Raw genomic sequence first — 27,067 nt, forward strand, 5'->3', positions numbered from 1 at the left:
TCTCCACAAACTCTTCCAAAAACTAGTAGACAAGGGAACAACTCATTCTATGTGATATACCTGATACCAAAAACAGAGAAAAATATCCAGAAGAGGAAAACTACAGACCAATTCTCCTTTTGAATACAGACCCCAAAATCCTTAGCAATATAGTAGCAAACTGAATACAGCAACAACATATACAAAAGATTATGCAACGTGACCAAGTGAGACTTTTCCCAGGACTGCAAAATCAATCAATGTTAACCAATTAATCATCAAATAACATTTTAATAGGATAAGTGATGCAAGCCAAATAATGATCTTAATAGTTTCAGAAATAGCAGTTGTCAAAATCTAACACCTTTCGTAATAAAAACATTCAGCAAGCCAAGAATAAAGGGAAATTCCTCAATCTGATAAAAAGCGTCAGTGAAAACAACCACAACTCACTTCATACGTACTGGTAAAAACTGAATGTTTTGCTCTGAAATAAAGAAAAGGAAAAGGTTGTTTCCTCTTGCCACTAATATTCAACATTACACTGGGGTTCTTTCTACTCAGGACAATTAGGCAAGAGAAAGAAATAATAGGCATCCATTTTGAAAAGGAGAAACTAAAACTATCTTTATTCACATATGTGGTCTTGTATATGGAAAATCCGACAGTATCCACTAAAATACTTAGAACTAGAAAAATCAGCTCAGCAAGGTTGCAAGATACAAGATGAAGCTACATCATATTAAGTTCTATTGCTCAGTGCTGATTACCTTCCTGATTAAGATCATTCTCCCAAAAGATAAGTCAAGATACATTAACTTTGTAAGCCCTTCTCAATAGCTAAAACATATTCCCCAAACATCCATATTCACCATAACAATATATTCCTAGCACTGGGCACTTAAACACTTAGGTGCATAAATAAATTAATGAATCATGGGAGGACCTTATACACTCAAGGAGAATAAAAATACAGCAGTCTCTGGATCCAGACTTAGTTTAGGTTCCAGCTCTACCACTTAGTTAATGGCTATGTGACATAGGGCAAGTTACATTATTATTCTGTGCCTCTGTTTCCTCCTCAGTAAAATGGGAACAAGAGAGCTGTTGAGGAAATAAATTAGTTAATATATGCAAGATGCTTAGAAAGCGTCTAGTATAAAGTAAACATTATACAAGTTTTACTATGTTATTAAAGGCATTCTCAATAATTCAACTTCAGAGAATAAAAGCAGTCTATATAATACAGCATCTACTCCAAGGTCAGCAAGTTGATAGCACTTTCCCAGGGTTGCGCCTTGGCAGACATTGCTCTTATAATCACACACTCCAGAACTTGTCTCAGTCTTCTTGGTACTGGTCTCCAGTCAGCTCAAGAAGCAGAAAAGATTAAAGCTATTTGCAGTCCTGTGCTGTTTCCTCTATCATCCCACTAAAACAGCACTTTGAGAACTTGTAGCTCTGTTGTTAACAGAACTCAACTCCTACCCTACAGGCTTGACCTGTTACTGACTCCTAACTTCTAACAGGCCTGCTAATTATAGATTATTGGGTTATTACTTAAATGTCACAACCCATGCTTATTCTCCAGATAATTATTAATAAATGGCCAGGTTTCATGCCAGTGTCAACTTCAAGAGGTGTCTTGCAGTCAGTCACAGACGTTTGTCAGGTCCTAGAACGTGCCAAGTCTTGTCCTGCTTCATTCAGGCCTTTGCATTTATTGTCCCCTCTCTCTGGAATGATCTTGCCTGGCTAACAGACGTGCCTCTGTTATCTTTATTACACTCTTTACTTCCTTCTGCAAATGTGTCACTTATTACTCGTTTTCTGTCTGTATCTTCAGTGACGGTGTAAATTCCATTAGACAAGGGACGTACTGGCTTATTTATCATTTATTGTATACTTTGGCATATGGTAGGTGAGAAACAGGGAGCAAGGATGGATGGATGGATGGATGGATGGATGGATGGATGGATGGACGGACGGACGGACGGATGGATGGATGAATGGATGGATGGATGGATGGCAGAAAGATTCTGTTAGTACAGATTCTCCTTCATTTCTTACTCCCTAAAGTGAATATCAATAGGTTGAAAAAAGAGAAAAAGATCTGAAATGACTTTTAAGGCAAAAATATATTTAGTATATGGCATTTACCACAAAGGTAAATTAAAGTATTTTAGAAGATTTTCTATGAAAATGGTTGAAAACAAAGTACTTTCCTTCTAGCCTCCAGTCATCTACAAAATGAAATCAACCAGAATATCCAAATTGCTAAGTACTGTGGCTAATCAAGATTTTATTATGTATTGCTGGTATAAATGACTCAAGGCTACAAAAAAAAACTTAAAAATGACTCACCATTATACTTCATATACGTTCTGTAAAGAACTTAAAGTGATTTTTCTAGAAATTAAATCCCAACCACCATGCTTGATGCTAGTGGTTTACTTCTCCTTTAGCTACAATGACGGTAGAATAGTTGGGGCCAAATAGAGGTGTCCCACTAGAAATCAGCTGGTCTAGATTTCCACTAGAAATCTGGCAGGTATAGAGCTACTATTAATTAGCCAACACAGGGGATATGATTACTACATTTCATTCTACCTAGAATTTTCCAACCTTAGGAAGTACAAAGATGAAGGAAGAACTGATTAACTTAGCAACAAAAACAAATTGTAACTCCAGTAGAAAATGTAAGTGATTCTCATACTGTTAAGTCCACCTTTAGGAACACTCAATTAAATTCATTATTCCATAAAATTCTGCAAAAACAAAATCTAAATCCGGTGTACTTTTGTCAGCACCAATGGGTCTTTGTCCTCCTATCTCTTTTGTACCTTGATCTTAATCATGTTTCCAATTTTCAGAACATTTTGAAAGCACTAAATTGTTTTAAAGTGTCTAATAAGAGAATTAAATTAGATCACAATGAAATTTGTCCTTCTGTTTTATTCTTTTCTCTCTTGAGATATTCTCCTACCAGTGATTATCAATTATTACAATTAAAAGCTCTAGTTTCCCTTACTGTAGTTCGTGTCATATAAAAATATGCAATGCCCATGAATATAACTAAGGATTTCAGTTATACAAAACCAGAGCATCCTCCCAATACACTTACATTTCTGGAGAAGAAAGCAAGCAAGCAAGCAAGCAAGCAGCAAGCAAGCAAGCAAGAAAGAAAGAAAGAAAGAAAACCAGCAAACCATGTTTTATATTTCAGCCAACTTGCATTCAATCTAACCAATAGTATATATAAAAATAATAACATAAAATAATAGATTATCTAAAATTCTAATTTTCTTTGGAAGCCATCTGAGATTTCATTTTTTTGCTGTGTCTTTACCTTCCTAATTAGTCATCTTGATATTAGATAATATCTATTTGTATTCCCTGAACTTTAATAAAGCAGCAGGAGGCCCTGGGGAGAATGCCAGTTAAAGAATGGAAGCTGGACAAGGATTGAAAATANAACAGAAAGAAAGAAAATTGGCCTCATGGGGCACCTGGGTGGCTCAGTCAGTTTAGTGTCCAATTCTTGTTTTCGCCTCAGGTCATGGTCTCACAGTTTGTGAGTTAGGGCCCCCCCGTCCAGAGTCTGTGCTAACAGGGCAGGGCCTGCTTGGGATCCTCTCTCTGCCTCTCTGCCTCTCTCTCTCTCTCTCTCTCTCACACACACACACACACACACACACTAAGTAAATAAGCTTAAAAATAAAAAAATTTTAATTGGCCTCAAGTAACTAAGGATGGTCAGGCTGACAGGAGTCTTCAGGGCGGTAATGCATTAGGCTCCTCAAAAACAGGAGATTCAAATGCAGACTCACAGTTCTCTGATTTCTTACGCTTTCTGATATTAGCTCCTCTTTTTTCTCTCCCTACTCCATGCTGTCAACTTCCTTGGTCATAGGCTACTGTGTCTCTCCCCTTCCATCCTCTCTTCACCCATTAGCATGATCTCAACCTTGAGCCTCCACTTCCTTCCTGGACTCATAATTGGCTTTCCTCGCAGATCTGGCACATTTGCAGTATTCTTAAGGAAATTCTTTCAGAGCTGACTTATCAATATGACATAGTACCATGATACTTGAGTGGTACACAAATGTTTTAATCTTAATTTCTATTTTTTATGTTTATTTACTTTTGAGAGAGAGAGTGTGTGTGAACAGAAGAGGGGCAGAGACAGAGGTAGACCCAGAATCTGAAGCAGGCTCCAGGCTCTGAGCTGTCAGCACCAATGCGGTACCTGAACTCACAAAGTCTGAGCCGAAGTCAGATGTTTAACCGACTGAGCCACCCAGGCGCCCCAATTATAATTGCTTTTTCAAGTCAGAAAAAAAATTAATGCAACAGTAATTAATACACAATAATGAATTATATTCATCTTTATGCCAATGCAGCTATAATTTGTAGTATTTTTATGGAGAAAAAGACCCACAAGGACAAAATTTTCTAGGGCCCACAGAAGTCACAATGGACCCTGAATTGTGAGTCAACCCAGCCCTACAGCCTTCCCCACTCAAAACTGGTCCATTCTAGCCTTATGGGTAAGACCCATACCAGAAGTGACCATATGAGTATTTATTTCAAAACCTGATTCATGATGATGGTTGCATTACTCAACACATATGCTAAAAGTTATTAAATGGTCCATTGAAACAGGGTAAACTTTATGATGTGCAAAATATACCTCACTGAAACTGTTTTGTTTTGTTTTGTTTTTAAAGAAGAGGCGCCTGGGTGGCTCAGTTGGTTAAGCCTCTGACTCTTGATGTTGGCTCAGGTCATGATCTCAAGTTCGTGAGTTTGAGTCCTGCATCGGGCTCTGTGCTGGCAGTGTGGAGCCTACTTGAGATTCTCTCTCTCCTTCTCTCTCTGCCACTCCCATGCTTTCTCTCGAAAAATAAATAAACTAAAAAAAAAAAAAACCACACACACACATAATTTTTTAAGATACAGAATAAAAAAAAGAAAAGCAAAAACAGGTGTATCTAAAGACACAAGAAGATGAATTTCAGATTACTATACTTATTTGAAATTCAGAAGTTTATCCATAAAAATATGCTATCATACTGAGAGTTAAAATTTTATCTATCCTAAATATGAACACTATTACAAACATGGGAACAGAGTAATGACCTCAAAAATGTCAAGACATTCTATATGTGAAAATAATTATGGAAGTTGGTGCTAAAAAACTAACTCATTGTAGTAGTAATTAAGGGAGCCTGGTTGCAATTAAGTACAGGAAGGATATTAAAACTTCCAACAGATATTTCTCTAAGCCACAACAGAAGAACCAGAGCAACAGAATGATTGGAACCACATCCAAATCCACTTCCTCGTTATTTACCAATATCATCTAAAGAACACTGTTTAGATGCTGACGTGAGACAATCTTCAGTTGACAACTTTAAATCACATTAAGGATTAAAAAAAATCAAAGAATCTTATGACAAGGGTTAAAAGTTCATAGCCTTGAAACTACAAAAAAATCTGGTGCCCACTATAAACCACATCCCGGCAACCGTCATATCTCTACAATGAGACGGTTTTGTTGTGGTTGAGGCAATCAGCTCTGAGTTAATAATTAGCTACTATTCAAATCAAGTGTAATTTGTGTAATTGTACACTAGATCGCTTTTAAGAAAGGGAGTGCAAAATTTCATTTTTAGCAACTGATATTGAATGTTATAGTCATTCATTTGTCATCCTGTGTAATGCAATCAAAATGAGTAGAAAAGCATGTTTTTTCACCCACTGCATGAAATCAGTCACTTTCCAGGCAGCTGAAATGAAGTTCAAAAGCTATCTGATTAATGCGGGTGAACATTTATATATTAAAGAAAAAAGAAAATGAATACATTTTTTAAAAGGTGAAGTTTCCTATTATATCACTTTGAAAAGCATCTAGGAATAGCACTTCACATTTACATGCAGCAGATTTTAATCATTTTGTAGTTGGGTTGGGCTTTTGGATCTAGAATCTATAAATGTTATCTTAAACTGAAAGACTAAGTAAAGTGGGGTGGCTGGGTGGTTCAGTCAGTTAAGCATCCTACTTCAGCTCAGGTCATGATGTTAGGGTTCATGAGTTCAAGTTCCACGTCGGGCTCTGTGCTGACAGCTCAGAGCCTGGAGCCTGCTTCGGATTCTGTGTCTCCCTCTCTGACCCTCCTCCGTTTGCCCTCTGTCTCTCTCCCTCTCTCAAAAATAAACATTTTTTAAAAAAATTTTTTAAAGAAAGACTAAGTTAGTCAAGATTTCTCAATTATGAAAAGTTATAATAATTATGATAATAAAATAATTATGTCAGTAACCAGTTTTTTTTTATCTCAGTCCATTTTTAACACTGCAAAACATATTTTCAATAACCTAATAAAATTAATGCTAGTCATCAGAATACTTTTATGAGGAATTTTTCACATCCTTTAGAGCAGTAGATTCTCAAGACAACCCAGTTATTTTAGTAGAATGTTGACTGGACACCACCGCCCCCCACCCCTGCCAACATCTATTTCCCCTTCCTCTGGCCAAAAAATAACCACACGACACTTTAGGTGAATCACATCACCCCAGTTACAGCCATATGGTTTAGGTGGAGTTAATACCATCCCTAGTACCTAGAACAGCTTAAGCCAAGTAGCATATTTTTTTAGTCCTCATTAACTAGTTCAGGAATGGTCACTTAGCCCAGTGAAATATATGGTCTTATTTTCTGGGACTTCTAGGGAAAAGGTTTTACTTTCTCTTCCATGGAAACTGCTAAACGATTCTATGTTTCTTTAATGGCACAGTATAAAAATGTAAGACCTTGGACCAGAACCACTTCAACTATAGCTCCACATCATGAAAGATGGAGAAAAGGGGACAGAGTAAAGCAGTGCCAGCACAGAATAGGAGTGAAAACAGGAAAGTAAAGAAAGACAAGTGAAAAAAAAGACAGAGAAAAGAAATGCACAAAGGCAGGGAAGAAAAGGAGAAGTCGGCAACAAGGAATAGGGCAGAGGCAAAAAGGGAAAAACAGAGCTTGGGCTGCACTGGGTTGAGAGAATGAAAATGTTCTTCTCACTTCTTGCATGGCAGCCTGGACAGGCTTCCACAAAAATTAGTATCTGTACCACTGCCCTCTGAAACTCGAATGTTGTCCACAGCTCAGGGGCTATTCAGCACATGGCAACTATATCATGTACCCAGGAGACACAGTCTTTGGTTGAAAAGACCATCACCAACAGATTTTGTAGATAAAGGAACATAGGACTTGAGAGGTTAAAATCCATATTCCTAAGCGTGACACACAAGGCCCTTAACCATCTTGGCCCAACCATGCTCCGAGGCCCTGTTAGAGGACTGCATCTCCGACTCCCCTTTCTGACACGGCTGCCTCTTCTACTAAACCTTGAACTGAGGTGTCACTTCACATCCCAACCTAGTGACCACAGAGCCTGGAACTCAGCGAGCCCTCAGTTGGCCAGTGCGCATAAAAATTCCAGTTGTCCATAACTCCAGATGCTGTTTTCCTCAAAATTCTCATATTTCAACAGAAACACTGATCCATCGGGTTAAATCCCATGATAGTTTTCACTTGCTGGATCTAAACACAATTAGATAATGATCCAGAGGGGCCCCCTCGTTGCACTATCTTATTCTTATTCTGAAAGTGCAGGGTGGGGGGCAGGGGGAACCAGTCCTTCTTGGGTCCCTTGTCACCGAGTGCTCGTTTGCTTCCTCTGCCTCTTACTCAACTTGCCTTCTCCTCTGGAGCCTCAGCACAGGAAAGCTGGAGCTTGTCTGTTCCTCGGTGCCAAAGCTTTGGCCTTTATGAAGTCGGGAAAAGAGAAGCAGTAAAGATATCAGAAACCAATTCTTGCTGTGACTCTTTGGTCAAGCAGATCAACCTCTTCCACTTCAGTTTCCTTGTACGTAAAATAGCAATAAAAATTCCTGCCCTACTTACCTCAGGTGATTATTACAAAGACCATATAAAATAGTAGCTGTGGAGTGCCTGGGTGGTTCAGTCGGTTGAGCATCTGACTCCAGGTTTCGACTGGGGTCATGATTCCAGGGTTGTGGGATCGAGCTCCACATCAGGCTCCATACTGAGTATGGAGCCTGCTTAAGAGTCTCTCTCTCTCTCTGTCTCTCTCTCTCTCTCTCCCTGCCCCTCTCCCCCACTCATACTTTCTCTCTCTCTCAAAATAAAATAAAGTAAAATAAAATAAAAGTAATAAAGATAATAAAATAATAATAAAATAGTAGATGTGAAAGTCCACAGCTCTAAAATTACACTTAATCGATTTTTACGGTTAAAAGGTAAGGACAACAGCCAAGATATGTAAACAATCTAAGTGTTCATCAGTGGATGAATGGATAAAAATAATGTGATACATATATACACACAATAGAATGTTATTCAGCCATCAAAAAAAAAAAGGAAAAAGAAGAAGGAAATCCTGTCATTTGCAACAACATAGATGGACCTTGAGGACATTAAGTAAAATAAGCCAGACAGAGAGAAAAACAAATACAATATAATCTCACTTATATTTAGAATCTAGAAGACATTTTTTTTTTTACTTTAAAAAAAAATACTGAGGTCATAATACAGAGAACAGACTGCTAGTTACGAGAGGTAGACAGTGGGTAAAACAGATGAAGGGGGTCAAAAGGTATAAATTTCCAGTTATAAAATAAATAAGTCATAGGGAAGTAATGTACAACATGGTGACTATAGCCAGTAATACTGTACCACATATTTGAAAACCACTAAGAGAGTAGATGGGAAAAGTTCTCACCTTGAGAAAACAAAATTGATGGATGTTAACCAGATGTGATGATGATTTTGCAATATACACAAATATCAAATCATTATGTTGTACACCTGAAATTAATACAATATTAAATATCAGGGGGTTTTTTATGTTTATTTTTGAGAGACAAAGAGACAGAGACAGAGTGTGAGTGGAGGAGGGGCAGCAAAAGAGGAAGACACAGAATCCAAAGCAGGCTCCAGGCTCTGAGCTGTCAGCACACAGCCTGACGCAAGGTCTCGAACCCACAAATGGCAAGAGCATGACCTGAGCTGAAGTTGGACGTTTAAGCGACTGAGCCACTCAGGTGCCCCAATTTTACCTCAGTTTCTAAAAGGATAGTTAATGAGTCTTAAATACACAATTGTAGCAAACTTTGACTAGTAGGCTAAATCACTGCTACCAAGTTTGCTAAAAGTACATCATCTCATCATAGGTTGTTTATCAAGTACTTATTCTAGCTCAATGGCTTTCTACCTTTTTCTAATCTTTCGTAGCAAACCTAAAGGCTGTGTGACATACCTACTGATAACAGTGAGTCTCCAATTGATCTCAAAGGATTGGGAGAGCCTGCTATTTGACAAATAATCTGCTGGGCTTTGAGGTTACCACTGTAAGCAGGAACAAACATTATTCCTGCATTAATGGAACTTATGGTCTCAGGGGACAGCATGAACAACAAACACAGACACATATCCAAAATGACTGGAATCACTGTATGTGTGTACGCATGCATGAGCTTGGACTTATGGTACCCTCACTTCAAAACAGCCCTACCAGTGATACAACCCCCCCACTCCCATCCCCACGGACCCACACACCTCCAAATTGTGAATCACTGCGTTAGGTGATGGAAGAGAATTAAACTCTATAATACACTACAGGAGAATTTCTCCCAAAGCTAAATAATTAATCACTGACATATAAGTAACTCAATCTAAATACAGATCAGGAGACAAGTAGAGATCCAACTCCTGGACCAGCTCCATAATTTGCAAATACTGGTGCAAAGTGAAAAAAAAAAATGTAGGGCTTCTCATCCAAAAGTAATTAACAATTTCAAGGCAGTGAGAACAGAGCATTTAAACTAAGCCTAGGACCCTCTACGCACAGATCAAACACCCATGAAACCTTCATGGCTTCCATACTTATTGAATGCGTAACTTGTAGCAAGTCACTTAACCTACATCTTCCCTACAGCTATAAAATTACAGGAGGGAAGAAAAGGCTTTCAGTTTCTTCCCACAACTAACATCAGTGTTTTTCTATTCAGAAGACCATTTATTCATTTAGAGAGAATTATTTTACCCTCTTATATAACCATTAAAATGCTCGCTGTGACTCAAAAGCTGATGTTGAAACTCCAGACATAGTATTTCATCTGCAACCATTTTGATATTTTTCTTACCTCCAGATAATTCCTCAATTTTGTGTAAGAGGAAAAAAATCTTCAAAGTAGTTTTCCAACCTTATTAGTCTCCCATGTATGCCATTTAAATCTGAAATTCCTAACTGAGATCTCCATCTATAAAGTAATTTTTCTCATACTAAAATATCTCCTTGCACAAATTAAACTACTTTCTTTTCTTTTTTTATTCCCGAAAAATTATCTGTTCTGAATCAACTTCCACCTATGGCACAGCACCTGGACTGGCTTCAATAAAAAGCAGGCAAAATGTCAATGTGAGAGTTAGTTAAGTCTTTTATTCTACCAGTTTAGTATTTAGCATAAAATAACTGATAACTGCCTAAACCAGAGGTTCTTACTCTGGAGTCCAGGAAAAGAATTCTGGCAACTAATTAACTTGATCAGAAAAAATTACAATTTTTTTTCCATCCAACTCCTAGATAAAATTTAGCATTTTCTTCAATTATGAGTGTAAGCAAAAAACCACAAGAGATTAGTAGTACCTATGGTTTGATCAGCAATAAATATTATATGTGTTTTCATATCATATTATAGTTATTGCAGATATCTTAAAACTTCATTTATGTTCAACATTCTGTCAAAATTGCAGTAGTTACTAGGCCAAATAATAGGTCTTATGGTTTAATGTGTTAGTAAAAAATGTTATGTTATTATAACACAAAATTGGTTTTTACATTGAAATAACTATATTTCAATATAATGGGCTTCCCTTGCAATCCTAAGTATATCATTTTATGCATTTAAAAATATAATTCTGAGAAAAGGTCCATAGACTTCACCAGAGTACATAAAGGGTCCACAGTACAAAAAAAGTGAAGAAACTCTGGTCAAAAGAAGTTACAGAGCTCATGTGACAATAAAATAGAACCAAATGTACTCTTGTCTCACAAGTAGCAATAGACTCATTCTAATGCTCAGTCTTTAAACTTCTATTCAACAGCAATGCCTATAAACAACAAAATCTTCATGGCCCACTTATTTTAATATGACAATAATTAAGTCTATCAAAACAAAATAGTTTTTGCTGTTGTTGTTTGTGAGTTTCTTTCTGTTTTTTTTATTTTTGCACATGTGACCATAAAATGTGATATGAACGAGTATAACCCAGGTAGATACATGTCTTTACAGCACAATCTAGAATGCTCTTTGGATTGGTACCTGAGATGACAGTAGGTTACAATCAATGAACAGTCCTTTCCCGGTTTTATATCTTTGTATCAATCCAGCCATGATGGCTCCATATGCATACAGGCCCGTAGCAAGATCAGTCATGGCCACTCCTGGACGGACTGGATCTCCATCCTGATATAGGGGTTGGGGTGAGAAAAACAGAGAAAATTGAAAATTGAAACCATCAGATGATTTCTCAAATAGTCTAAGATCAAACAGAAGAAAGAACTATATACGACACATGCATGCACACACACAAGAGATCTATCAACAAGCTGCTACTGTGGATATCTGTTGGTGGTGAGAATATATATTTACTGTATGTCTCACTCCATCTCTACCAACCAAACTAAACCAAACCAAATAGGACAAGATATTTTATAAACATGTCTGAAGTTCCTTCTTTTAAAAAAAAAAAAAATTAATGCTTGTTTATTTTTGAGAGAGAGACAGAGCATGAGTGTGTGAGGGGCAGAGAGAGGGGGAGACACAGAATTTGAAACAGGTTCCAGGCTCTGAGTTGTCAGCACAGAGCCCGACATGGGGCTTGAACTTGGGAGCAGTGAGATCATCCCCTGAGCCAAATTTAAACGTTTAACTGACTGAGCCACCCAGGTGCTTTCTTAATATATTTTACCTGCTTATATTAACAAAATAAATAATTAGATTCAAATTTAAATGAGTTAATCTATTGGAAATGAAAAAGAACATTTTTTTTTCCTGTTGGGTAGGAGGCTCTCCCAGGAAAAAAGAAGGCAGAAGACCTGGGCTATTCTCCTTATAAGCATGCTAATTACTGGCAAATACACTAACAGTTTATGCTTTAAAAAAAAGAAAAAAAAGTAGTACTTATCCATAGAAGGCTTTTAACAGATTATTCTTTTTTAGAATGGTAAACAAGCCTAGAATCTATAGGCTTATAAGGGATGGGACACCAGCTATGTATTATCAAAGTATAAAATGTAACATTTCTTGTTGTATGAGGTAACCCGTGCACTTCATTAGATACCATATCTACTGCTCTGGGACTCAGAATTTTGTCTATTGTGGGAAGAAAGGATCTGGTGGCTTCTCTCAATGTTCAAGGCCTCGGTCTGCTTTTCCTGTGCCTTTTGGTTCCTTGTACTCTTCAAATTACAAGTAAAGTTTAATGCTGATTAATATCTTCAAGTGATGTCAGTCAGATTTGACAATCCAATCCTTGACCTATACGTAAAGATATTAGAACTGTGCCCGGCAAGCAATAAGTACCAGATAAAAATGAGTTAACACTATCATTGCCAGTCATTGTTATATCGTAGAGTACCTATTTTGCACTACATTGAATTCTGTTAAGCTTTCATCACACATTACCTAAAAAAACCTACATTTCATCAGGTTGGTGCATTCATTCAATCACTTCCTTATTCATTAATTCCTGCTGTTATTCAATCATTTGCAGAAGCTAGTTTTTCCTTTTCTGCAACCCATACATGAACTGTCAATCATCTTATAAGAATACTAAATAATGTTAAAAGTAAGTAAATGAGAATATATAATGAATAAACTTCTTTTTCTCTGCTTTCAACACAATTTCAAGAAAGATACAGCAATGAAAATTGGAAATGTCTGGCTGTTTTCTAACTATTATGATTGGAAAAACATGTAGTTTTTTAGCATTCCATATACTAATGACAAAATAGTCAAAAGAGAAATTAAGAAAATAACTCCATTTACAGCTGTACCAAAAAGAATAAAATAAATCAGTAAATTTTAAGTTAAATTTGTCACTGGGATTTAAAATTATTTATTATGTTAAAAAATGAGAGGCAAGTTCAAATTTAAGTTTATAGACTCATTTTCTCACTATAAAATAATATACACATATTGTATCGGCTATACTTCTCAGACCAATAGGAATAAAGTAGATAATAAATCCTTTACCTTATATATAAGCTTCCTGAAAGCGGTAGCTTCACCTGATTAATATTCTAAAAATATCATTACATTATTCAGAATAATAGTATTAAATGTATGAACATTAAATAAACATGAACTCATCCACAGAAACAACATTATCACTCTTAAAGTGAGAATTTGTGCCAGATAATTTTAGTAAAACACTATTTGAAACAAGCTTACTAACACACTTGATTCAAAGATACAAATAGGCTGGAAAAAAAGGAAAGCATGGAGAAAAATATATCTTGCAAACAACAGCCATAAGAATGCTGTAATGGCTATACTAATATCAGACAAAATAGATTGTAAAACAAATGAAAAAAATGTCACTACAGAAAATAAAAAGGTTTTATAAGGAAAATGGGGTCATTGCACTGGGAAGATCTAACCGTTATAAACATATATGCACCACAAAACAGAACTGCCAAAATATAAAAAGCAAAATGTGGCATATTTTAAGCGAGAAACAGACACTTCAGATATAACAGCAGGAGGTTTCAATATTCAAATACAAATAGTGAACAGAACAACTAGAAAGAACATCAGAAAAGAAAGAAACAATTTGAACAACACCTAAGCCAAATATATCTAGATTTAAATGACTATAAAACACTTCATGAAATAACAACAAAATGCATTCTTCTAAACTGCACATGGAACATAATCTAGGACAGATCATATCATAGGCAATAAGATAAGCTATAGTGAGTTCACACATAATATGTTCTCAAATAACAACTGAATAAAATTAGAATCATTAACAGAGGCATATTTTGGAAACTCAAAAATATGTGGACAGTAAACAACATAATCCCAATATACCAATGAGTAGCAAAGAAAATCACATAAGAAATTAGAAAATACTTCAAGATGAATAAGAGACATCCATATTGGTAAAGAAGTTAAATTATATCTATTTACAGATGACATGATACTACACATAGAAAATCCGAGACTCCACCAAAAACTACTAGAAATAATAAATGAATTCAGTAAAGTTTCAGGATACAAACTTAATACCCAAACGTCAGTAGCATTCTATATACTAATAATGAGACAGTAGAAGGAGAAATTAAGAAAATAACTCCATTTACAAGATACCAAAAAGAATAAAATACCTAGGAATAAACTTAAAGGAGGAGGTGAAAGACCTGTACTTTCAAAACTATAAAACACTGATGACAAAAATTGAAGATGGCACATGAAAGATAGTTCATGCTCATGGATTAGATTAAGTAATCTTAAAAGTGTGCATACTGCCCAAAGCAATCTACAGATTCAAAGAAATCCCTAACAATATACCAACATCATTTTTTGTTTTTGTTTTTGTTTTTTTACAAAACTACAACAAACAATCCTAAAATTTGTATGGAACCACACATGTCCCCAAAAAACCAAAGCAACTTTGAAAAAGAAAAACAAAGCTGTAAGTATCACAATTCCAGACTTCAAGTTATATTACAAAGTAGAAGCAATCAAAACAGTATGGTACTGGCACAAAAACAGATCAGGATAACAGGACAGAGAGCCCAGAAATAAACCCACACTTATTGGTCAATTAATCTATTACAAAAGAGGCAAGAATACCAATGGGGAAAAGACAGTCTCTTCAATAAATGGTGCTGGGAAAACTAGACAGCTACATGTAAAAGAATGAAACTGAACCACTTTCTAACACCATACACAAAAATAAACTCAAAATAGATTAAAGACCTAAATGTGAGGGTAAGATTTCAGCTCAGTGTCAGACTTCAGCTCAGGTCATGATCTTGCTGTTTGTGAGTTCGAGCCCCACCTAGGGCTCTGTGCTGACAGCTAATAACCTGGAGCCTGCTTCAGATTCTGTGTCTCCCTCTCTCTCAGACACTCCCCCACTCATACTCGCTCGCTCTCGCTCTCTCTCAAAAACATAAAACATTAAAAATTTTTTTTAAAAAAAAGGTCCAAATGTGAGACATAAAACCATAAAAAACCTAGAAGAGAACACAGGCAGTCATTTTTCTTAATATCAAACTATAGCAAAGTTGTCTATATATGTCTCCTAAGGCAAGGGAAACAAAAACAAAAATAAACTATTGGGACTACATCAGAATAAAAAGGATTTGCACAGTGAAAGAAACCATCAACAAAACAAAAAGGCAACCTAGTGAATTGGAGAAGATATTTGCAAATGATATATGCAATAAAGGGTTAAGATCCAAAATATGTAAAGAATTTACACAACTGAATACCAAAAAAAACCAATCTTATTAAAAACAAGCAGAGAAACTGAATAGGCATTTTTCCATAGAATACATACAAATGGCCAACAGACACATCACCAATCATCAGAAAAATAGAAATTAAAACCACAATGAGATATTACCTTACACCTATCAGGATGGCTAAAATTAAAAAGAAACAAGTATTAACAAAAACCTGGAAAAAAAGAAATTTTTGTGCTCTGTTGGTGGGAATGTAAATTGGTATACTACATACAATGGAAATAGTATAAGGGTTCCTCAAAAAACTGAAAATAGAAATACCATAGGATCCAATAATTCCACTACTGGCTATTCACCCCCNCATTTGAGACACCCTAGATGGACCTAGAGGGTATTATACTAAGTGAAATAAGTCAGACAGAGAAAGACAAATACCATATGATTTCACTTATATGTAGAATCTAAAAAACAAATGAATTAACAAACAAAAAGCAGAAACAAAATTATAAATACAGATAGCAAACTGATGGATGCCAGGGGGATGGAAGGTGGGAGATGGGAAAAATGGGTGAAGAGAGGTGGTTTCCAATTATGGAATAAATAAGTCATGGGAATAAAAGGCACAGCATAAAGAATATAGTCAATGGTATTAGAACAATGTTGTATGGTAACAGATGGTGGCTACATCTGTAGTAAGAATAGCATAACATATAAACATGTGGAATGACTATCTTGTACACCTGAAAATAATGTAACATTATAGGTCAACCATACTAAAATAAAAAACTTAAAAAAAAAAAAAAAGGAAATACTTCAAGATGAATAAAATAAAGATAAACATACCAAAATTTACAAGATTCAGCTAAAGCAGTATTTGAGAGCATTTTATAGCTGTACATACCTATATTTTAAAAGAACTATTTCAAAATAACAGTGTAGCAATTTAAGCATTTAAAGAAGAATTGTCTACCAAGCATTTAAAGAAGAATTAATATTAATTCTTCATAAATGCCTCCAAAAACTGAAAGAGAACACTTCTCAACTTATTTTATAAGGCTAGTAATATACTGAGGTCGAGCCACACAAAGACATCAAAAGAAAATAAAACTATGCAGACCAACACCTCTTATGAATATGTACACAAAAAATTTTTCAGCTGAATACTAGCAAATTGAATCTGGCAATATACAAAAGGATCTTACACCATGAGCAATTGGGATCAATCTTCTCAGGAACAAGTTTGACTTAAGATTTGAAAATCAATCAATATAATAGACCAAATCATTAAAATAAAGGACAAATGCAAAATGATCATCTCAACAAGGGAAGATAAAGCACTGATAAAATTCAACACCTTTCATGATGAAATATTCAACACTAAGAAGAGAAGTGAACTTCTTCAATCTCATACAGGACCTATGTGAAAAAAACACAGGTCACAGCATAGGTAAATGTGAAAAACTGAATGCTTTCCTTCTAATATCAGGAGTAAGAGAAGGATGCCTGCTCTCATCACTTCAACATTGTACTCTCACTTGTAGCCAGTGCAATTAAGAGGGAAAAAGAAATCAAAAGAATCTAGACTGGAAAGAAAGGGGTAAAACTATATTTGCAGATGACATAATCGTATGTACAGAAAATCTTTAGGAATCCACTAAAAAATTCTTAGAATAAATGAATTCAGCAAGTTTGCAAGATACAGGCAATATATAAAAATCTATTTTATTTCTACACAGTAACAACAAACAAAAATGATATTAAAAAAACAATTCCACTTACAATACCATCAATAGGAGTAAAATACTTAGGAATAAATGTAACAAATTTATATTCTGAAAAGAGAGAAATTAAAGAAGACCTAAATAAATGGAAAGATATCCCACTGTCATGAATCAGAAGACTTTATATTGTTAATATGGCAATACTCCCCAAATGGATCTACAGAGTCAATGCAATTTCACCTACCAAAATCCTGGATGCCTTTTTCTGTAGAAATCATATATAATCTTAAAATCCATATGAAAATACCAAGGACAATAGCCAAAACAACCTAGAAAAAGACTAAAAGTGGAAGACTCAGACTTCTCAATTTTCAAAACTTCCTGCAATGCTACTGTCAATAAAGCAGCATGGTATTAGAACAAGAGAGATGTACACGCAATGGAAGTTCTCAGATTTACTTCCCATTCTTTTTTTTTTTTAATTATACTTAGTTAACATACAGTGCAATATTGGTTTCAGGAGTAGAATTCAGTGATTCATCACTTACACACAACACTCAATGCCCATCACAAGTGCCCTCCATACCAAGATAATTCAATGGGGGAAAGAATAGTCTTTTCAAAAAATGGTAGAGCAAAAGAATGAAGTTAGAACCCCTCCTTACACCACTTTAAAAAAAAAAAAAAAAAAACTCAACTCTGAATGGATCATAGATCTAAACATAAGAGCTAAAACTATACAACAGAAGAAAATATAGCCATAAACTCTCATCATCTTAAATTTGGCTATGATCTCTTAGTTATGACACCAATAGCAACAAAAGATAAAAATAGATAAATGAAAGATCATTAAAATTAAAAATGTGTGTTTCAAAGGAAACCATAAAGAAAATGAATAGACAACCTAAAGAATGGGACAAAGTTTTTTCAAGTCACATATCTGATAAGGAACTTATAAGCAGGATTTATAAAGAAACTCAATAATAAGGCAAATAACCCACTTTTTAAATGGGCAAAGGATCTGAATAGATTTTTCTCCAAAGAAGATACACAAGTGGCCATTAAGTACTTGAAAAAAAGATGCTCAACATCACTAGCCATCAGGGAAATGCAAATGAAAACCACAATGAGCTTACAACCCAACAACAGAAAGACAACCCAAGTTTCAAATGAGCAGAGTGTTTACACAATTTCAAAAAAAAAAAAAAAATGTACAAATAGTCAATAAGCACATGAAAAGATGCTCAACGGGAAATGTAAATGAAAACCACAATGAGATGCCACATTACACTAACTAGAATGGCTGTCTTGAAAAAGAGATAATAGCAAGTGTTAGCAAGGATGTGGAAAAATCAAAACTCTTATACAGCACTGACGGGATTATACATGGTGTGCTCACTGTGGAAAACAGTCTCGCAACTCCTTAAAGAGTTAAACATAAAGCTACCATATGACCCAGTAATTCGACTTCCAGCAATATACACCCAAAAGAATGGAAATGTAGGTCTTCACAAAAAACTTAATGTACAATTCATAGCAGCATTATTCATCTTGGCCTAAGAGTAGAAGTAACCCAAATGTCCATCAACCAATAAGTAAATAAATTGTGGGATGGCCACACAATGGGATATGTTAGGCAATAAAAAGAAATGAAGTACTGATACATGCTAAGACTTTATGCTAAGTGACAGAAGCCAGTCCCAAAAGGCCACATATTATATGATACTATTGTGAAATGTCCAGAACAGGCAAATCCATAGAGACAAAAAATAGAGCCAGGGGCTGAGAGGAAATAGAATAGGAAGTGCTGCTAATGAGTTTGAGGGTTCTTTTTGGAAAGATAAAAATGTTTTAAAAACTTTTTTATTTATTTTTTTTAACTTTTATTTGCCATTGAGAGACAAAGAGAGACAGAGCATGATCATGGGAGGGGCAGAGAGAGGGGGAGACACAGAATCTGAAGCAGGCTCCAGGCTCTGAGCTGTCAGCACAGAGGCTGACGTGGGGCTCAAACTCATAAACTGTGAGATCATGATCTGAGCCGAAGTCGGACACTCAACAGACTGAGCCACCCAGGCACCCATTAAAAACATTTTTTTAATGTTTATTTCTTTTTGAGATAGAGAGAGACAGAGTGTGAGTTGGTGAGGCGCAGAGAGAGAGGCAGACACACAATCTAAAGCAGGCTCCAGGCTCTGATCTGTCAGCACAGAGCCCGACGCAGGGCTCGAATCCATGAACCACAAGATCGTGACCTGAGCTGAAGTTGAACACTTAGTCAACTGATCCACTCAGGCGTCCTTAGATGAAAATGTTTTAAATTATTGTGGTGAAGGCTGCACAATTCTGTGAATATAAAAACCACTGTGAATATAAAAATCATTGGCTGTACACCTTAAATGAGTGAATCATATGGTATATGAATTACGTATCCATAAAGCTGTTTCACTTTTTATACCATTATCATGCTGATAATCAAACAAAACATAAAAAATACAAATCATTAGAAATAAAGTTTTTAAAAAGTCTTTTTAAAGGCCTGCTAAAGAACATGTAGTTAGTGGAAACTCTAGAGGTTACATTTCATTCAAAGCTGTTTGGCAGCAATAACTAAGGATGTACCACTTATCTTCGAGTATAATTCAGAGGTGGCTATGCTCATACTTTGGAAATCCCTCTAATCACTCCTGTCACTGAAGAATTGTCAGCATGCCAGAGAAACAAGGAAGTGCCAATAAAATACCATTAGTGCACAGCCAATCTCATAGGGAAACACACTGTGGCTGTGAAATGACTAAGTATTCTCAGGTGCAAGCCAACAGAAGCAGAGCAGTGACTGCGTACATACAAAGTATGGAACTCCCCTTCCACATTCAGGGCTCCAGCCCTACTCACATGACAATGCAAAACAATGTGTCTCTCCTCCATGTGCTATCTGCATATCAATAGATATAGGAGTTTAGGGGCACATGGGTGACTCAGTCAGTTAAGTGTCCAACTTTGGCTCAGGTTCGAACTCAACCTTGGGCTCTGTGCTGCTAGCAGGGAGCTTGGAACCTGCTTTGGATTCTGTGTCTCCCTCTCTCTCTCTTTCTCTCTCTCTGCCCCTACCCCACTCATGCTCACTCGCTCGCTCTCTCTCTCAAAAATAAATAAAAATTTTTTAAAAATTTACTTTTGAGAGAGATAGACACAGCGTGAACAGGGAAGGGGCAGCGAGAGGAAGTTATAGAATCCAAAGCAGCCTCTAGGCTCTGAGCCGTTAGCCAGAGCCCAACACAGGGCTCCAACTAATCAACCTCGAGATCCTGACCTGAGCCAAAGTCAGATGCTCAACCGACTGAGCCACCCAGGCACCTCTAAAAAAACATTTTTAATAGATCTGGGAATTTACCATGCAGAACACTTAGCCAAAACACATTTGAGGAAAAATGAGTAATTACCTGATCTTGTTAAGCAATATGCACTAGAATTCCATCATCATTTATTGGAAGAAGTGGATCTAAACAGATATGTAGACTTTTAGAAGTTAAGTAATATTTGTATTTTACTAAATTTTAATTCTAAAAATTGCTAATAGAATAATTTTTTCAGGGTCACTTAGAAACTGCTTTAGATGTAATTAGCTCTTTTAATAAATTAATATTACACTTTTGTAAGAACAATTTGTGATGATTTTCCTATGAAACTAAAACAGGTATACTTCTCATTAACAAAGGCTCTACTTAAGAACTAAGACACATGACATACAGTTATACCAGGAGGACAAAGTGGATACTAGAAATATTGTCTTCCCAATATTCACTTTCTACAATGATTCATGTATTTTTGCATCTTCACTGATAACAGTGTTGTTTTCATAAGCTCTCGCATCCCCATCATTTATGTATTTCAAAAGTAAAACTTGAACATTAGTTTAAAAAAAATAGCTAATGAAATGTGACTATAGTGGAGTTTAGTTTAGATAATACTACTGCACCAATGTTAACTTCTTAGTTTTTGATCATCATGCTATGGTTTTGTAAAAACATTACAAATGACAAAGGGTATGGGCTGAAGATTATACAGTATAGGTAAGGGTACTGGTGAAGGGTGAAGGAACTCTCTGTACTATTTTTGCAACTTTTCTGTAAGTATAAAACTGCTTCAAAATTAAAAGGTTGAAAAGTAAAGCCTGAATTATTTCTTTAAAAAAAATAGGACAATTTTTAATGGTAGAAATGTTTTAGTGTTTTTTGTTTCTTTTTAAGAATGCAATCTAGGGGTGCCTGGATGGCTCAGTCAGTTGAGCATCTGACTTCACCTCAGGTCATGATTACACAGTTCATGGGTTTGAGCCCCACGTTGGGCTCTGTGCTGACAGCTAGCTCAGAGTCTGGAGGCTGTTTCAGATTCTGTGTCTCCCTCTCTCTCTGACCCTCCCCTGCTCATGCTGTCTCTCTCACTCTGATATTTAAAAAAAAAAAAAAAAAAATTAAAAAATTTAAAGAAAACAATGCAATCTAGCAAGGGGAATAAAAATCTAAAAGGTTATTCTGTTTCCTTTACATCACAGTGTCCTAAGTTAAGAATTTTAAAAAGATTTTCTCCCATACATGATTTAAGACTATGTGATATTTTCATTTATTTCTCCATATCCCCACAAATTTCAGAGGTTACCAAATAAACTTTTTAAAGGAAACAAGGGAGAGAGGAAGAAAGAAATATCATGTGATTTTCTAAATTATTATTTAAAACCTTGTTTGGGTTTTTAAAAAGTACATAAGAAACTATAAATCAACTCTGGAAGATGTTCGCTAAAGTGGCATGAATTTGAAAGTCACCAAGCATTTTTCCCCTCAGTTATATTACTCAATCTAATTACTTCATAGAACAACAAAAATGTTAAAACTGTTTTTTAAGTAGTTGGCTTCATTTCCAAAATAAAAAATTATCCTTAAATGTATCTGTGTCTGTATATCATACATTTATTTCATACTGAGTCATTCATTACACTAATGTAATCTACAGAAAATTTTGTTTCTACCTTGGGGCACATGCATTTTTTTAGTGACCTATTTTCTAAAATATGAATTCTTCCACCATTACTCTGGAAAGTTCTTGGCCTTTCTAATTTTTACCCAATTGTCAAAGGCAGGTAATGATAAAATCTACTTCATCACAAGGGATGGGAATTAAATAAGAAAAGGTGTATAAAAGTACTTTTTACACAAATGTGATTTTTTATAAGATACTTGGTGTGGGGCTAGGAGACCCGTCAGAAACATTTAGCAATAGTCCACAGGAGAGAGCCAAAGAGAGAGAACCTCAATTAAGGACAGAGAAGAGGGAATGGACTGACTCCAAAAATCCTTAGAAATTTGAATTTTTAGAATTTGATTACTGATCAGGTGGAAAGAAAGGTTAAAAATTAAATTAATTTGGGAGAGGGGGCACCTGGTGGCTCAGGTCATTAAGCACCGCACATTGGCTCGGGTCATGATCTCACAGTCTGTGGGTTCAAGCCCCGCGTCGGGCTCTGTGCTGACAGCTCAGAGCCTGGAGCCTGCTTCGGATCCTTTCTCCCTCTCTCTCTGCCCCTCCCCCCTCTCAAAAATAAACATTAACAGAAAAGTTTTAAAAAACATTAAATTAATCTGGGAAAATAATCAACAGGAAATTAAATTTCTTAATACTAAAGTAGTATTTTGATTATGAAAACCACTGCAAGTCTGACTTGGAGCCCCAACTAGTAGGAAAAGTATCTTTAACACAAAGGGCAACATGGGGAACAGTAACAACAACAACAAACGTGACACATTCAGATCAAACACGTCGGCCAGTGCACAAGATTGCAGACAGTCCCCGCAGTCACTGCCTTCACACTTCATGGGTGCAGACGCTGGAGCCACACACTATCCAAACCTCCTGGTCTAGAGGGAGGGCAAGATGGCGGAGAAGTAAGGAGCTCCTACTTGCACTCGCGCCCATACATCACACAGAAAAGATCTGGAAACCTTACAAACCTCCTGTTCTAAACACACCCTCTACCCAAACCACTCATTAAAGCTAACAATATGCTGATAGTGACGTCCACATATAAATTTCTACAAAGTACTCTTTCCCTTAAATGAAGGGAAAATCCATGTAGTGGCTGAAAACACTGAACTCAGAGCTTTAGACCCAACTCCTCCACACCTTCACTTTCTCACCTATAAAAAGGCACAACAAAGTCTATCACTAGGTGCTTCACTGACACTATGGAGCACTCCAACCTAAATCACATCTTTTTAGAAGCTAAAAGGATCGCATAGCCCAGTCCCCTTATCAGAAAAGGCAGAAAAGCAGGAAAGCGTATAGTTGTTGAAAGATCAACCGTTGCTACTTACCAGCAGTTAACGAGTAAGAAAGAGAATATGGTGTTCGCGTTGAAATGCATTGAATCCAGGCTTTTAGGGGAGGACAGTACCAACAGAGGAAAAATCTTTAGACGTTTCACCTGAGAACTGGAACAGGAAGATCACCTTTCTCCATCACAACTTGAAAGACTTGAAGTCTCAACCCAACGCATCTGCATCTCAGCCTCAATAAAGCACAAGTCAGAAGCCAAAGTCACAACAAGCTGGGACCCCGGAAGGAAGGAAGATTAGAAACTGAGAAGGAAGAGAAGATCAGAGAGGCCACATCAGATAGGCAGCTCAAGGGAAAATGTGACAAACCAACTTGTGCCACTCTCTGGCCACTTGTGAATGCTTCATTACCTATTACACATTACTTCATTACCTACTTCTTTCTGATAATAAATTAAAGCTTTTGTACTTCTAAACATTAAAAATATAACTTACAGATATTATACTTACAGAATATAACATTCTACAGTGCACATTAAAACCAGTATCTAGGGGCGCCTGGATGGCTCCGTTGGTTGAGCGTCCGATCTGGACTTAGGCTCAGGTCATGATCTCACGGTTCGTGGGACGGAGCCCGACATTGGGCTCTGCGCTGGTGGTGCAGGGCCTGCCTGGGATTCTGTCTCCCTCTCTCTCTGCCTCTCTCCTGCTTGCTCTTTCTCTCTCATAATAAATAAAAATAAACTTTAAAAAAATAAAACAGTTTTATAAGCGTCATCTGGGCGGCTCAGTAGGTTAAGCATTTGGCTCAGGTCATGATCTCACAGGTCATGAGTTCAAGCCCTGCATCAGGCTTTCTGCTGTTGGCACAGAGTCCCCTTAGGATCCTCTGTATCCCCTCCCCCAGCTCGCACTCTTTCTCCCTCTCTCAAAAACAACTAAACATTAAAAAAGAACTATAAATCAGTACCTAAGCAACTCTTTGCACAATCCTTGAGAGTAAGCAATCTTTGCTAGGGACAAGTAACTGAAGAACAGCGAGGTTAGTTAAATGCTGTAACATGTTACAATCATTTAGCAGCTGAGTCAAAATGAGACTCCCCCCAGTCAAGTGACCTTGAGTCCACGGCCTCTACCACATCACTGCATTCAGCTATATTGCTTAAGGCTTTATGAGCAGGTTTGGATTCTCGACTATCTTGTATTTAGTAAGCCAGTAAGACGCTCTCTTCTGGTCCCTTACAGGTCCACAATGCTGTATGAAACTCCCTGCGTTTTAAGCGACTTTAACTATGTTAAAGTTACATTTAGCTTTCAACAACAATTCTGTAAGCACCAATATTATCTCCATTTTACAGATTATGAAGAAAGGATTTGGATGACAAATGAACTTACCAAAATCATAGAGAACATTAGGTACAACGAGGAGTAGGACTCAGGAATTCTGACCCTAAAGCTTCTGTTCTTTTCACTACCATCTTGCCTCCATACATTATTCTAATTCCAATTCATGATCTTTTCTTCAATCACTAGAGACCAGAACTTTTAAAGATGTGAGTTGATTTGTCATTTCTACAACCGCAGTCAAGAAGTAATTAATCCCAATATGGGATTGGTTGTTCTATGCAATTCAAGTGAATTGCCAACAATCTAATGCACTTACAAAGAAATATGATTCTATCAGTGTGGAAAATGTAAACCAAACATTCTTCAGAAAGTAACTGTAAAAATCCATTCATTGGATGGATTAATGACTCCAAAATAAAAAGTAGACAAAATTAAAATTTTTCAAAAATGTTTAACACAATTACAATATTCTCTTATCTAGTGGTGAAATACCACCTAAATCATTTTAAGTTAACTCTCACAGTGAGATGCCCAAAATATCATCCAGCCTGGCTGTCCTCCTGAGTTTAAATAGGGTAAGACTGGAAGAAAACGGAATGGATGGTTAGGGAATTGTGATATTTTAAGGGATGGCCTAAGAAATAATTTGGAAAGTTTTCTTCACTTCTTTCCATGTTGTTCTTCAAGAATAGTTTCTGTGTTATAGGTTTCTGTGCTATTGCATCAGAAAGAAGCAAAATTAAATCTAAAAGTCAATGTTTCTTTCTTTTAGTAAATTATTTTTAACTTTAATTCCAGTTTAATTAACATGCAGAGTTATATTACTTACAGATGTACCATATAGTAATTCAACAAGTCTACACATTACTCAGTGCTCATCATGGTAAGGGTATACTTAATCCTCTTCACCTATTTCACCCATCCCCCATCTACCTCCCCTCTGGTAATCTTCTCTTTGTTCTCAGTAGTTAAGAGTCTCTTATGGTTTGCTTTCCTCTCTTTTTTTTTTTTCTTCTTCCCCTATGTTCACCTGTTTTGTTTCTTAAATTTCACATATGAATGCTATATTTGCTTTTCTCTGATTGACTTATTTAGCTTAGCATAATAAACTCTAGCTCCATCTACATCATTGCAAATGGCAAGATTTCATCCTTTTTGGTGGCTGAGTAATATACCTGTGTGTGTGTGTGTCTGTGTGTCTATGTGTCTGTGTCTGTGTGTGTGTGTGTGTGTGTGTGTGTGTGTGTGTGTGTGTGTGTGTGTGTGTGTGTAATCTTCTTTATCCATTAATCAATTGATGGACATTTGGGCCCTTTCCATAATCTGGCTATTGTTGATAATGCTGCTATAAACACTGGGATGCATATGCCCTTTTGAATCAGTACTTTTGTATCCTTTGGGGAAATACCTAGTAGTGCAATTGCTGGGTGGTAGAGTAGTTCTATTTTTAACTTTTTGAGGAGCCTCCCTACCGTTTTCCAGAGTGGCTGCTCCATTTGCATTCCCACCAAAAATGTAAGAGAATTCTCCTTTCTCCACATCTGTTGGTTCTCTGTGTTAAACAGATGAACTCTTGAGGGCTTTTCCCATCCTATGATTTTACCTACTTCATTCAATTTCATTTCCCATCAATGAATGATGTCTCAAAGATCTACATTATGTACTTTGAATGCAATTATTTTGTGTAGAAAAATCTTTTACATCAGTATTACAAGTTATCCAATACAATTCTTCCTGAACCCTTCACATGCATGGAATTGCTAGGATAAGCCAAATAAAAGCAGGAAATCTGGTGAAAATAATTATTTTAGTTGTTTAGTCAGGACAAAAATAGATAGAACCCAAAGCATATTAAAGCCAATCTTGGTGCACAAGAATAAGCCATCAGCACATAAAGAAACATTTATCTTTCTGCTCTCTATGGCTGTGCATTTGTTTTATCCAAATGTATTATCAAGTCATTAACATACAAGTTTTAAAAGGCGAAGAATAAATGGTGAAAACATATCCTTTTTACCTGCTCAAAATTGCTATCTAATGTGTCAAGAGATTTCTGCTCTGACTTCCATTCTGGCCTCTTCTTTAGTAATTAGGTTCAGACACTCACAGGAGAGAAGGTTGATATTGAAGTAAT

At 36.3% G+C, this 27,067-nt stretch overlaps 1 protein-coding gene across 2 annotated transcripts in view; it reads right to left on the bottom strand.

Annotated features, from left to right (window-relative positions):
* SUGCT (succinyl-CoA:glutarate-CoA transferase) overlaps positions 1 to 27,067 on the bottom strand; it is a 707,967-nt gene that overhangs the window by 596,901 nt on the left and 83,999 nt on the right. For both annotated transcript variants that reach the window (XM_077781125.1, XM_077781124.1), the window contains exon 7: positions 11,380 to 11,523. In XM_077781125.1, coding sequence (XP_077637251.1) covers positions 11,380 to 11,523 — 144 coding nt within the window. The remainder of the gene's footprint in view (positions 1 to 11,379; positions 11,524 to 27,067) is intronic.

The sequence above is a fragment of the Crocuta crocuta genome, unplaced genomic scaffold, assembly GCF_008692635.1.
Source record: "Crocuta crocuta isolate KB4526 unplaced genomic scaffold, BGI_CrCroc_1.0 scaffold108, whole genome shotgun sequence".
NCBI lineage: Eukaryota > Metazoa > Chordata > Mammalia > Carnivora > Hyaenidae > Crocuta > Crocuta crocuta.